Below are 14786 nucleotides of genomic sequence, written 5' to 3'. Positions count from 1 at the left end.
GGTTTCACAGAGCAGGGTTGTTTTTTTGTGTGTGTGTGTGTGTGTGTGTGTTTCATTCCAACACTTGGAAAAGTTCTTTTCTAGGTCAGACACTCCAAAACACAGAAGTCCAAAGTTTCTTAAATTCTCCCTTCCTCTGGGATTTCCTTAATTGCGTAGGTAAAGCAGATGAGATGCTAAGTTGTTCACCAACCGCACAAATTAGACTCAAAGAATCGCACTGCAGTTATTCTCCCCGTACTATAAAGGTTCACACAAGATTATTGGAAAAACGCTTTAACAAAAGCATTGATTTGCAACATATTGACATGCATTGTAGATACGGAACTGTCGAAATCTAGAAATATTGATGTGCAATCTTAAACCAATACCCCTCTTTTGACAGGTGAATGGGACAGAAGGAGAAATCGAGTATGAGGAAATCACACTGGAGAGGGTGAGTTTATAAATCTGCTCATGTCTTCATATTTCTACCCCTATTATGATTCTCCTTTTATGACCCGATAGGAATCCATGTGAACAGAAAATTGAATTGTTTCCCACTGTTTATGCAACATGTATGCATTTTTATCTCCAGACCCTAAAGATGCAACCTCACCCTTGATGTGCTCAATAACTGTGTGTTTTATTCTCCGCTCCAGGGTAACTCAGGCTTGGGCTTCAGCATAGCAGGGGGAACAGACAACCCTCATGTGGGTGACGACCCAAGTATCTTTATCACCAAAATCATCCCGGGAGGAGCTGCAGCTCAGGACGGACGGCTGAGGTAGAATCTCCCACAGCAAGGCTACAAGCTCAAAGCACAACTACATGCATGTAGTGTGTGCTACACTCCAAAAAAAAAAAAGAGCATATACACACCGATACAGACAACCGGTCACGTTCCAACCAGAAAATACACTTAGAGAATAAAGCTTTCCAAAAAACATGCAGTTTCTAAGTGTAAAGCGATGTTAGACCAGGCTGCAGCGCACTGACTGTCCAGCCTGCTCAGCATTCAAGTCAGGGTCTGATTGTCTCAGAACAACTAAATCTTTGTGTTTGCTGCTGTTTGAGTTACTCGGAGAAACAGAGAGGAGCATGGGACTTGTTTAAAAACTGACACCACATCAATGTTTCATATGAAAAGGTGTCACATACATTTTTATCCCTTTACACCAAATTAAATGTGACAGATTCAATATAACGGAATCAAATTTGAAGGCCCATGTTTGTTTGTTTTTTCCGCTCTGAAACAAGGATGAAATGAAAAGCTGGAGAAAAATAGCACTTTATAAGCTGTTTGTCCGAATATTGTGCATTAAACAAGACGTGTGCGGAGCCGTCCCTCTCTTTACAGCTGACCTATAATCAGGAATGCCTTCACAGCCTAACGCGGACATCAAGAAGACACATTTTTCTTGGTTTTCACTCTTTGCTACAAGCAACATATCTTAAATACTGTGAAGGAAATTCAATGAGATTTTCATTTTCTCTCTCACAGAACGTCTCTCTTTGTGAGTAAAAAAAAAAAAAAAAAACTCACATTCTTTCAAAGTGACCTTCTGATTTTATTTAAAAGAAAATCACTGAAAATCAAAGGAGAAAACCCTGTTACATTTCTATGAGTGCGGCTCCTCATTATGCATTTCCATTAAGGTTATATGAGCAGTGCTCTATCAAGGACAAAAATGGATGCTGGATGCTGGAGGGAAAAAAAAAAGCCCGTCAGTTCATTATGAAACCGTCACTGCACAAATATATAATTTTTGCCTCACAAACACCATAATGCACCATTCTTATTCACGACTTAATGTAGTATGACACATTCATACAATGTCATTTTTATGTCCATAAAATACACTTTGAACCGATGAATGGCGTCAGGATAAGGAAGAGAAATGTGCTTTAAAAAATATTGATTCCATCGCTGACATTAGTTTCACATCACATACCAGATCCTCATCACTTCTATGAAATCTTCAGATAGTGAAGCCATATTGCTCCTGATGCACAGAGAAAGAGGTTTTCACTGGGAGTGAGCAGGATTATGGACGAGGACAGCGGAGGAGCTCTTACTGGGCGGTCTGATGGGAAAGTGAGAGACAAGGTTGAGATGGTTTGATGAAGTATGATAGCTATTTAAAGAAAGAGAATGCTGAGGATGGATCTGCCAGGCAGGAGCAGAAGACGGAGGCCATCGAGGATTACGCAGCCAGTTGGTGAGCGGAAGGAGGATGCAAGAGACAGAGGGTATTGGAAGAAGATGATCCGCTGTGGCAACCACTAACGTGAAAATGCCTTAAAGTAGAAAACTCTTCCTCGGCGATCGCTGCAGATTGACTGTCTCTGACCTCGCTTGTGGAAGGCTGTGACCAATCTCTTCACCAAAACAAACTGCAAATGCTGTGTCTTCTGCACCCTGTCCACAGTATCTCTCATTCTGTCTCTCTCTTCCTTTCGCAGTGTAAATGACTGCATCCTGTTTGTGAATGATGTTGACGTGAGAGAGGTGACACACAGCCAAGCCGTCGAGGCCCTTAAGGAGGCAGGTGCTATTGTACGCCTCTATGTTCTTCGCAGAAAACCAGCAGCAGAAAAAGTCACCGAAATCAAACTAATCAAGGGGCCTAAAGGTACGTGGAATCACGGGCCGGAGTACAACAGCGCGGCTTTTGTGGGGGCATACAGAAGCCTTAGAAGCAGCTAAGCTGTGCCCTCTGGATTTAACAAATCTTCCCCGTGTTCACCCATACCTCATTTGCTCTCACTCTGCCTCTCTCATCTTCCCTTTTCTCAGGATTAGGCTTCAGCATTGCAGGCGGGGTGGGAAACCAGCACATACCGGGAGATAACAGTATCTATGTCACCAAGATCATCGAGGGCGGGGCCGCTCATAAAGATGGGCGTCTGCAGATCGGGGACAAGATCTTAGCGGTGGGTCACTCACGTATAACAACGAGGAGCATGCAGAGATGTGCACCCACACATGCATCTAGTGTGTCACTAATGGGCACGCATGTACACACTCGTATTACACTCGGAGAAAATTGATGTATCAAATGCCAGGATAATTTACAGCTGTAATTTTCATGGTCTCACATGACTTCCATTCATATGATAATGGATGTGTAGGATGGGAGGATTGTTCCACTCTGGCATGGTGGTAATGATTCTGAAGTGGCACTGCTGCCATCTGCTGGTGAGGCCTGAGCTCAACCACCAGCGCCTTCAAAATGGTGCTGGCTTTTCACTAAATGGTGTCTTAACCAAAAATTTACCTTTAAATCCAACACAGGAGCATCATCTGTCCACATTCGACCTGTTTGTTATCATATTGAAATCTGAGCACATGTTGAGATTATTCTTAATTTCAGTCCAGGTCAGGTGGACCTGTGCTGTTTGCTGCACTGCCCCTTTTCCTGTAATTCCTAAATATTAACCTGAAAACAGGTCTGGTAATGTCAGTTTGAGCCTAATCCATAGGAGACGCCTTGTTTCACTTTGGCTTCAGTTTGACTTTAATGGAAACCACTGGATTAACATTCACTTTCGTCTGATCCACAAAATGTTATGAATAATGTTCAGGAAGTATAGTCCTTCTGGATAATTCATGTTTAGCAATTAACCATGTAATTAATTTTAATGTGAAGCGATTAAATGATTTAAACTGGAGGTCTGGGTTCAAATAATCAGTTACAGTTTATTGTCACAGCATTAAAAATCGACTGTATTTTTTATTGACTTGCCCTCAAAGTCATTCATTATTCACGGGCTAATATTTTGAGGTCAGCGGGGCGAAAGCCCCCTGTGTTTGCAGTCGGTGATCTTGCCCGTCCTTCCCTGTGTGCCGTCAACGCTCAGGTGAACAACGTGTGTCTGGAGGACGTGATGCACGAGGATGCGGTGGGGGCTCTGAAGAACACAGCCGAGGTGGTGTACCTCAGGGTGGCCAAGCCCAACAACCTGTTCCTAACCAACTCCTACAACCCTCCAGACCTCACCAGCAGTAAGCCTCGCTCTGGTTTCACACTTTTTTTTTTTTTCTGCTCCTGGAATTTTCTCGCTGGATTTCACAAACAAACAGCAAGAATTTGACTGACAATCCAGAAAGCGACTCGGGAGAACAGATGTCGGAGATGGATGGGCAAGTGACCGAGAGGGATTAAACAAGCCCACTTTCCAATTTGTCGGACAAGTGAGCGTCACGCTCCTCCCGTCTTCTGTACTCTCCTCCGTCAAACTGAATCATGGGAGGTATAAAGGAAGTAGTTTAAATGGTGGCACGAACCAGAACAAATCAGTAACTGCAGCCTGTGAGTGAGTGGTTTAAGGTGTGTGAATCCTGGCTGTTACCGAGGCTGTCCTTGTAATCGAAAAAAAAAAAGAAAACATGGAAGCAGAGTGAGACTGCAGCAGGCCGTCAGTAGGAGAGGATTTTTTTCTCTTTGGCTCAGTAGAAATGGGCTGATACAGATATTATGTAACAATGTTCAATACCACCCTGACAGTGTCTGTTTTCATGGTATATTTTTTTTCAGCATATTCACATATGGATACTGAGCTCAGCCACCCCAACTACCTGGGATCCGATTACCCACAAGCCCTCACTCCAACCTCGCCGAGTCGGTTTTCTCCTGTTCTGCATGGCATGATGGGAGATGACGACATCCCCAGGTGAGGCTCATATTGATTTGTTCCTGACATTTGCGGCAGTTCCAGCAGGAGAATTATGATTCTTGTATTTTTTTTTTTTTAGTGTAACACGTCGACATTCTTCTCCCTGCTCCCTCTTCTTCAGGGAACCTCGCCGAGTTTTGATTCACCGAGGCTCTACGGGTTTGGGGTTCAACATCGTTGGAGGTGAAGATGGAGAGGGAATCTTCATCTCCTTCATCCTGGCAGGGGGGCCGGCTGACCTCAGCGGCGAGCTGCATAAGGGCGATCAGATCCTCAGTGTGAGGATACTCATCTTCATAAACAGTGACGGTGATTCTCCAGGACTGGTTATTGAAACTCTCACTGTGTGTGTGTGTGTGTGTTTCAGGTAAACGGCGTGGACTTACGCATGGCCACGCACGAACAGGCAGCTGCAGCACTGAAGAACGCCGGTCAGACCGTAACCATCATCGCTCAGTACAGACCCGACGGTAAAGCCGCAGCGGTCATACGGGTCGCCTCAATTACAGGGATTTTCATCATGTTACGTTACATTATATTGCATAAGATTAATTTTCATGGGAGGGGTTTCTCATTTCAAAGACCTCCTCAGTTTTGTTACGTGTAGTTTATCGGGAAGGGCACCACTATGAGCTGTAGCTATTAGAATTGTTGTAGCGGCTGGAGATCACGTGTCCAACTTTGTTTCTGCAGCTCTGCATCTGTTTGTGTTTCTTCGTTTCAGAGTACAGCCGGTTTGAGGCGAAGATTCACGACTTGAGGGAGCAGTTGATGAACAGCAGCATGGGCTCTGGGACTACAACGCTAAGAAGTAACCCAAAGAGAGGCTTCTACATCAGGTCAGACACACTTTAAACAGCGCCTTTCATTCTAATTGATACTTGGCTTAAAGCGACCGTTTACTCCTCTGTAGCTCAGGCCTGGACGGCCGCGCTCCAAACTGTTTGTTTGGGATCGCTGTAGTTACCACTTGCTGATTTTCTGCAAGCATTCCGGTTTCCTCCCACGATCCAGAGTCATTCCTTCTGAGTTAATTAGTGACTTTAAATTGGGACAGAGCAGCGGTTCGGGAATGAAGCGTGTCACCCAAGGTTCACTGAATTGAACTTAACTCTGGGTCACTCACTGCCGAGGACCACAAATCTTTACATTAATGGCACCGGAGAGCTATATACTTGAAAAAAACAATATTCCAATTGTGCTGCACAAATAATGGATCTGTTATCTGCACAAAGATCCTACAATCTACATATCTTGCCCAATTTTTTTTTAAATTCTTAATATATTTATGTTGTTGAAGCCACTCTAACGTGTTTTCAGGATGCTCTTACTCATGTTAAGAAGTTACAAGGTGAGAGTGATCAACAAAAGACATTGTAACACATCTTTCTGGTAATGCGTGTGCATTAAAATCTCATCGTCTGAACACACTTATTAGGAATTTGCAGAAGTCTTACCTTTGTAGGTGTCTCTGATGTTTGTTCACGTCTCAGTTTCTATGAGTTTGGTGAAGTTGGAATAATATTCACCAGTTCAGATTTCTGTCATCAATAAGTCTTCAACAAAATGCCATCAGCACGCAAATGATGCCTGTTTCTCATCGCTGTGAGGTGGACAGTATCCTTCAGGTTAATTTTTGTCAGAAGAAGTAGTAGAAATAACATTGGTTTCCATGCCAGCGAGCAGGGACCGTCTGCAAATAATTAAACCGCTGCAACAGCGAAGACAGAGCGAAGCACACTGACACGCTGACAAACATTGTATTCTTATAACAGTAGTTGTAAAAATGTGTGTTCTCACCACCTCCACCACAAAACAGGTTCAAGAGTCCTTTAAACAAAACCTACTTTATCAATAAGAGCCTCTTTCTTTTGTACCTTTTCTGTTTAGTTTGTGAAACGGGTTGGAATAGCACTTGTTCCTTTACCAAGCTGCTGCATGATGTTTGTGCAGATGTAAGGCTGAGCTATTTTAAATCTCAGTGCATTGTTTTAAGGCAGCATGCCTCATTTATTGTACTTACTAAGGAAAAGTTATTATCAAATGACTGACGTGAAGTTGTCTCCTCATTCAGGGCTCTGTTTGACTACGATAAGACTGCAGACTGCGGCTTTCTCAGTCAAGCGCTGGGCTTCAGGTTCGGGGATGTGCTGCACGTGCTGGACTGCGGGGATGAGGAGTGGTGGCAGGCCCGCAAGGTCAGCCCCCAGAACGAGGCCGAGGAGGTGGGCTTCATCCCCAGCAAGCACAGGTACGACACAGCCTTCACTTTCAATCAGACCTTTTATATGTGTTATGAAGATTGTCGGCTTGTTGCTCACATTAGCGCGTTTGACCTTCCTTCCCTCACAGGGTGGAGAGAAAAGAGTGGTCACGTGGTAATACCAAAGAGAGGGTATGTCTATTTACCCATACTGCTTCAGTTCGAAATCATTGGTTTTCAAAGTGTGGGGCCGTACCTTATGAAGTGCGATACCTTTTCTAAAGCTTTTCATTTTCAATGAGACATAAATTAATTATTCAAAGACTTTTTTATTGTTTGTTTTTAAATAAAAAAAAAGTAGAACTAAATGAAACACATCTAACTTGCATGAGATGAGCGACATCTTCCCACACGTCTCCCAGTGTGTAAATCTCTCCCCTTTTTTCACAGGACCATGGCCGAGACACCTTGGGCACTCAGGGTAATTACTATCAATGTATATTGACACCACAAGCCACATATACTCAGGTTGCTGCCTGGAAGTGATTGCTGTTAAAGTTGTTATAATGGGTGAGACACAGCAGCACAACAACACACCTTGCAGACGTGTGCACACACGATGCTGCATAATTCTGGTCACATTACCTCAAAGCACATTTTCGAATAATGTAATGCCAATGGGAAAACCTGTGTGTTGTACATTTGCATCCATAACGAGATGAATACCTCAGCGGAAAGTGCAAATAGCAGTGCTTAATGTAAATGGGTTCACTGTAATTAACTGAAGGTCCCATCCTTACATTTTCCGACTCTTCTTCATAGATCTGTGAGCGCCTCACCATCAGTGTTTGGACTTTGAATCCCAAAATAAAAAGTCCTCTTTGAATTTTTTTTGCACCAGACTGTTTTAAACGCTGTCCCATCTGAGCTGTTCTCTTCCATCATGGCATCTATTGTGTTGAACGACAGCAGGACAGCAATGAAATTACACATGCACAAAAAAAGAAAACAACACCAAAGCAATGAATGAATGTCATTTTAAAGCCGAACATTTTGCTGAATTCGTCTATCCCCTCTTTCCAGGGAGAGATAAAGCCTCACACAGTTATGAGACAGTCACCCAGGTGGAAGGTAAGGTCACGTGCAGACATGTTTGAAGTCTGCTTTTCTTTTATTATTATTATTATTTCATTTTGAATTTAATTGAGTTAAAAATTCTCTTTAGTGAGTCACCCTGCCCTCTTTCTTTACTCTCTCTCCTCATCATAAGTGCATTATGCGAGGCCCATCATCATCCTGGGTCCTGTGAAGGACAGGATAAATGACGACCTGTTGTCTGAATTCCCTGATAAGTTTGGATCTTGTGTCCCACGTAAGTAATTACGCTGCCAGTCACCGGGCCCGATCTATTCTCTGCCTTTCATTTCATATCGCTGCTGCCTCCAGCAGCGATTTCACTGTGATGCTTGTGGAGTTCATCCCGTCTCAGGGAGGTAATTGTGCTCATTCTGAGACCCAGCCTGGACTCACTCCGGCTGTCTTTCACTGGTTTGGTCCTCGCTTGACAGACACCACGCGGCCAAAGAGGGAATATGAGGTGGACGGTCGAGACTACCACTTCGTGTCGTCACGGGAACAGATGGAGAAGGACATCCAGAGCCATCGCTTCATCGAAGCGGGGCAGTACAACAGTCACCTGTATGGCACCAGTGTCCAAAGTGTCCGCGAGGTGGCTGAGCAGGTGAGTGGGAAAATGGTTTTTGAGGAAATAGATCATATTGGCAGAAATATCACATAAACCTGTACCTTTAACTTTGTTTAATAAAAATAGTATTTTTCAAGGAATGAGTAATGAGCCATTGTCACTGTCATTTCTGTGTTTTTCAATCTTTGCGTGTGTGTCTAAGCAGCAAGGGAAACACTGTATCCTGGATGTCTCGGCCAATGCTGTGCGCAGGCTACAAGCAGCTCAACTTCACCCTATTGCCATCTTTGTCCGGCCTAAGTCGCTAGAGAATGTCCTGTGAGTATTTGAATACAGTTTTTTGGTTGTTGTTTTTTTTTCTCCAGAGATGGAAAGTGTTATATATTTTTATATCATGACACGTCCATCCAGTCCCTCTGGGATCCGGGTCGGGTTTAGAGGGCAGGAAGGGTCAGATGGACGACGTAGCTGAGGTGACGGAGGTGCAGACGGTGCAGGCAGAGGCCAGAGATCGGCGGGCCGGGGCAGCTGGGGCAGGCGTGGCAGGTGATTGAAGCTCGGTTGTTTTAAGATGAAAGCCGCCACCTCTGCGGGGACGGCCCTCGGCTCTCTTCGTGATGGATCCGTGGGGATTATAGGGCAACTGAACAGGTGATGAACCGTGCGCTCGGGACGAGCGGCGCCGTCAGCTGTCCCCCGCTCCGTGTGGAGATGAGCGGAGAACACTTCAGTCGCCTGACCCCAGCTGGTTCAGTCTGGTCTGCTGGCTCTGAGGAAGTCCTGGAGGTGGGGACACCTCTCCCTCTGCAGATGACGGTTCCAATTGGGTGTGTAAATTTATTCTGCAGTGTTTGTTCTCTTAATCTAAGAGTGTTTGTAGTAAATAGGCTCCCTGGATGAGAAGTCCAGCGTTTGCAGGCCATGAACTGAGAACAATTGGGCTTCAGCTGAACCGCAATTGGAAGCACTCCAGTCCTGACATGAGGTGGGAGGCAGCGGCCATTTTATGGCAGCCTGTTGCTAGGCATAGGGCAGAGATTTGGATGGTTTGCAGACAGATTGCTGATAGTCCCACATTGGGGAACCGTATTTAAGCAGCGTAATGTGGCTACTATGGTATCTTTCGCTCGTGCTTGTTGGGGTTTCCAATGGAGCAGAAGGTCTTCTCTGTAATGTTCAGGGTGTATGAGCCAAATATGAAGTAGCTGTCCCAGGTGCTGCCTGGAATGCCGGGGTTTTTAGAGTCTGGGGGGATAGAATTTCTCCCATACATGGTTGTTGTTTGAACTGGTGAGTATCAAAGGTGAACATGTTCACAGGGAGAGCTGGAAAACGTCCTTTTTAACGACAACGCTGTGCTTTACCTTTTACAGAGAAATCAACACTCGCCTGACAGAGGAGCAGGCCAGGAAAGGAATGGACCGGGCTCTAAAACTAGAACAAGACTTCATAGAGTGTTTTTCAGGTAAGAGAGAAGAAACTAATACATACCCAGAGTCTGAGATTTCCATCTACCAAACTGTTGCTGCGCTGCCTAAACGCAGTGCATACATACTACACTGAGCCGGATTTCAATTATGGCGGCGCCAGATGGTAAATATGAGATTACATGTCTGTGTTTGCGCTCCACTGTAGGCTTGCACATAATCTATTTGATATGGAATGGCAGTCGTGAAAATCATCATGTCGTACCGCTACAAGAGCTTCTGAATGGTATTTGATGCTTATCGTTAATGCTCGTACGCGTACCTGAGGTGGTGATGTGTACATTTCAGGCTCTTATTTTTTATTTCACGCTAACAAAAAGGCTCACATTTACATTCTCCTGGCATAGCTGAATGAGTTAAATAAGAAAAGGGATGCCTTTTGGGAGGGCTCAGGGCAACTTAACATTTCAGAGATGCATTTAGGGCAAATCTCAGCAGTCGACAGAATATCAATGCAGTGTTTCAAAAAATCTGGTGCTGTCTACATTTTCTTACAAATCACGAGCAGTGGTGGCATGTGACACTTTGCTGAGCATTAAAAGGATGCGTGAGGCTGAATAAATATGCGGGCGACTGTGTAGACATACTTGCGTTCTGTTCTTGTTGTTTGATGTTGTGCACAAATGGTAAAATTATACTCATTATTGATGATGCTGCTGGAGACACTTCTAATGGACATCAATCATTTCTCTCTGCCCATTTATCCCCCCCACCATGTTGTCATAATTTGTGCCTCCCCTCTCTTTTTATTTACCCATCCGTTCCGTTTTTTTTTTTTTTTCCTTCCCCCCCCCAATCCCCTCTTCTCCTCCTCGCACGTGCCGCGTCCGGCTGCAGCTGTCGTGGAGGGGGACAGCTTTGAAGAGGTCTATCACAAAGTAAAGACAGTGATTGAGGAGCAATCAGGGCCTTACATCTGGATCCCCACCCGGGAGAGGCTGTGATGCCGCACACCCTGCTCAACCACCTGCCCTTCGCCGCCACCAACCGCCACCGCCACCGCCACCACTACAACACCCCCCCCCCCCCCCTCCTCCTTCACCCTCACAGCAGAGCCAGCCTCGCCTGCCTGTCTGTCCTCCAGCAAAGTCAGTGCTTAGGCAATCACTGACAACACAGAGAGACAAATGCATACTAAGACAAACACAGAGACAGAGACAAACACAGGAAGTGACACAGCCAGGCAAAGAGTGATACCAAAAAAGAGACTCTGAGACAGACGTGAGCACCGTGGTGTCAAACTAAATCGAAAGTGACGGAAAAGAAAAGACCTAATCAGTATTCCACTTTATTGAGGCGAGATTGAACACTTAAAGGGCCGATCCCAGATTGAATAGCGAGGCCCTGTTCAAACTTCGCATTGAAATGCATCTTTGTATACAAGTGGACAGCTCTGTAAACAGCTGTTAGAGCAAAACTAGATGTACAAGAAAAGCAGCGTGTGTATGTAAATCCGCCGAGGTGTGTTTCTCAACAGATGAAAGCTAATGAAGCGAAATCCAATCATAAAGTGGCTCCTTGAGACAGATCTCAGATGTGTTTTGATGCCAGGTGTGAACTGCAGTCCTCTGGAGCTCGGCTCAGCCCAAATATGCTTTTTGGAAACAACACTTCAGGTCTGGGCAGGGCTTGAACGAGAGTGAGGGAGCGACCTGGTAGGGTAGCCAGACCGCCTCACCCTCCCCACCCCGCCTCCCACCCTCTCAAGCCTCATGCGCCCCACTTGAACGCCAATTCCTGAGACGGAGGTGCCTAAATAAGACGCTGGCCCCTCTTTTTATAAGACATCCTGGCTTTCTGTAGTCCTCTCTCCTCCTGTCAGCTCTGCCTTGTTTCAGGACAAGAAAGTTGGAGAATGGTGCACAGAAGCTTGCTGAGTTCCTCTTGACCGAGAGCCTTTTCTCAGCAAAAAAAAAAACTCACACTTTTTTTTTTTTCTTTTTTTTTATTTTGTGAATCTCTTCTTGGTTCTGGATGCAAACTCAGAACCGGTCCTCAGCGATCAAGACTGACTTTTGTTCAATCATCCATGTTGAATGCTGCAAGGCATTATTTAAAGGCAGTTCAAGTAATTATACCAATAAAAACTCATATGCTGAATTTGTGCATGCATCCTCAAAGAGTGGAGAAGGGGAACAAAAATAATGGAAAAAATATGAGGAAAAAAAAAGAAGAGAGGCGTGTGAGTAAAGTAGGACCTCCCTCGAGTCGTGGAGGAGTTTTTTAGCATGTCTCATGAAGTACGGCGAGAAGAGAGACGAGGGGCCAGTCCCGAGCGTACTTAAAGCTCCGACATACAATTTTTAGCCTCTACTCTTTTTTACGCACGCACACTCACGCACTCACACACAAGCACCGTCACACTCATCCACACACACACACACACACACACACACACACACACACACACACACACACACACACACACACACGTGTAGAGTCATAACCTCAGCTGTAACCTAGCACACTCCTCGACAGGAGGGGACTGGCTGTTCTGACCTGCTAGTCAGAGGCCAGGATGAATGTTATCTCTCTCTAGGCACAAACAGCAGAGCTCCGGGCTTCACTGCGCCGCAGCCGACACGACCGCTCACTCTTCCAAGAGATCCCCTCCGCTGCAGACGTACACACTGTTTCCAGTGGCCGCAGTCAAAAGCCATGGCGTGTGTGTGTGTGTATGTGTGTGTGTGTGTGTGTGTGTGTGTGTGTGCGTTCGGGCATGTGTGCACGTGTGTGCGTGTGTGTGCGTGTGTGTGTGTGTGCACAATTGTGCACATTCATGTGTGGAAACTCCTCTGTGGGAGGAATAGGTCTTCTTTTATTCTATTTCTTCCACTTTTCTCTGCTTCTTTCTCCCTCTTGTGTCCACACAAATGAAAGCTAAGTCATGTTTAACAAATAAATGGCCTATATATATATATAGAAAAAAATATAAATATATATATATATATAAAAATATATATATATATCTTTTTTATGACAATTTCTAAGGGGACTAAGTCTGTAAAAAAAAATCAACATTTCCAACCAATATTCCATTGATTTCTTTTGGTAATATTGCAGTTTGGTTGTTGAATTTACACACATTTCCCATTTTATTGTTGTAAAATGCAGCTAAAAGCTAAACAGAATCAAGTGAACCGATCAAGTCGACGTAAAGCAGACCTCACACTAGAGCTTTGAACTGACTTATCCGATATGTTCTTGTATATGTTGAAAACAAACCGAAACACATGTACAATGCAGCCGTGTGTGTCTGTGTGACTGCGTGCGTTTGCGGCTTACGAGCGTGTGAGTGGCAAGAAAGTGTGTGTGTGTGTGTGTGTGTGTGTGTGTGTGTGTGTGTGTGTGTGTGTCATGTATAAAATATAAATGATATTATATGAGAATATCTATCCTTTATAACATCTACTGGTGGTTATAATGTATAATATATAAATGGGTGGTGCGTGTGTGAGTGTGTGCCAGAGTGAGCGAGTGAGATACGCACATGAAGATGTAGTGCAATACTGCTATGATGTTATGCAACGAAGATGGATTTATGTGTCTAAGAGTTAAAACAGTATATATAGATATATATATATATATATATAAAGTTTGCACTGACGGCATTATATGCTACAGGTATGAACAGGACAGGGACATCGAGCGGGAGCAAAAGGACTCAAACGTCACAGTTTTAAGAGCATGTGTTTGTATTTATGTATGATTTGTTCTGAATTCTAAGAGTAAAGGTGGAAGTATCGATGGAAGTGACCATTCATATCTATTGTTCATTTTTATTCAGCTCACTGGCTTCTCTCGGCTCGAAGTTGAGCAGCCGAGGCTTGTGAATGACAAATATCAAGGTTTTGTTTCTTATTTGTTATTTATTTCTTTTTGAAATGTCACTGGTTCCATCTCAAGTCTGTATATTTTTGTATTTTTCATTTTATTTATTTTTTTTTTTCCACATTGAGAGAGCTTTTGGGGCCTGGGCCAGAAATGCTGTAAATATAAACAGGGATGTTGGAGTTGCCGTGTGGCTTTAGATTTAGCCTGTTCACACGCTGCTGAATTGATGCAAGTACAGAAACCATCCGAGCCACAGCCCAGCGTAACTGCTCAAACACAGAAACATGTGCACACTCCGGGTGGGCTACACATACACAGATACACACACACACGCACACACACACACACACACACACACACACTCCAAGACAGCACGTCCACACACGCATTTACATTTACACATTGAGAGAATCACAGACACACAGAGACACGTCCATGAATTGAATAATATGTTTTCAATTTCTTTCTTTGAGGGTTATATGTATTTCTTAATATCTCTCTCAGCCATCCGTATCATAGTGTGATATTCCTTATAAAGTATATGAATTTTTACAGAAAAAGACTGATTACAGAGTTACAACAAAGTCAACTGATGCAGAAAAATATATTTAACAATGACAATATCGAGCAAAATAAAATGTTCCAGTTCAGTGAAGCGCTTGTTGTAAATTAGCTATAAAATAATAAAATTAATTTAAAAATGCTTTCTGAAAGTGGACTCAACCGCCTCCTTTTGTTGTTTGCTTGCTGGTGTCTTTGAATTCGCTCCCCTACAGTCGCTCAAAGGAAGACTGCAGTGAAGATTCGGCTCTGGCCAGAGGAGGGCGCTCTCTCTCCATGATCAGCTGCTTACACAAGCTTGCAGGGACTTGCTCTGGCTCTTATTTGCTGGTGGGTT

At 44.2% G+C, this 14786-nt stretch overlaps 1 protein-coding gene across 3 annotated transcripts in view; it reads left to right on the top strand.

The window, feature by feature from the left end:
- Positions 1–12266, top strand: part of dlg4a (discs, large homolog 4a (Drosophila)) — a 68831-nt gene extending 56565 nt beyond the window's left edge. For all 3 annotated transcript variants that reach the window (XM_030100180.1, XM_030100179.1, XM_030100178.1), the window contains exons 5-22: positions 386–436; positions 642–766; positions 2446–2615; positions 2780–2916; positions 3844–3988; positions 4521–4656; positions 4781–4937; positions 5027–5129; positions 5384–5498; positions 6734–6910; positions 7012–7054; positions 7313–7343; positions 7946–7993; positions 8133–8234; positions 8431–8603; positions 8773–8885; positions 9941–10032; positions 10892–12266. In XM_030100180.1, coding sequence (XP_029956040.1) covers positions 386–436; positions 642–766; positions 2446–2615; positions 2780–2916; positions 3844–3988; positions 4521–4656; positions 4781–4937; positions 5027–5129; positions 5384–5498; positions 6734–6910; positions 7012–7054; positions 7313–7343; positions 7946–7993; positions 8133–8234; positions 8431–8603; positions 8773–8885; positions 9941–10032; positions 10892–10998 — 2025 coding nt within the window. In that variant the 3' untranslated portion in view covers positions 10999–12266. The remainder of the gene's footprint in view (positions 1–385; positions 437–641; positions 767–2445; positions 2616–2779; positions 2917–3843; positions 3989–4520; positions 4657–4780; positions 4938–5026; positions 5130–5383; positions 5499–6733; positions 6911–7011; positions 7055–7312; positions 7344–7945; positions 7994–8132; positions 8235–8430; positions 8604–8772; positions 8886–9940; positions 10033–10891) is intronic.
- Positions 12267–14786: the final 2520 nt, after the last annotated feature.

This window comes from Salarias fasciatus, chromosome 10 (genome assembly GCF_902148845.1).
Source record: "Salarias fasciatus chromosome 10, fSalaFa1.1, whole genome shotgun sequence".
Lineage (NCBI taxonomy): Eukaryota > Metazoa > Chordata > Actinopteri > Blenniiformes > Blenniidae > Salarias > Salarias fasciatus.
The sequence above is the reverse complement of the archived record's forward strand: the minus strand, read 5'-3'. Positions and strand labels throughout refer to the sequence as shown.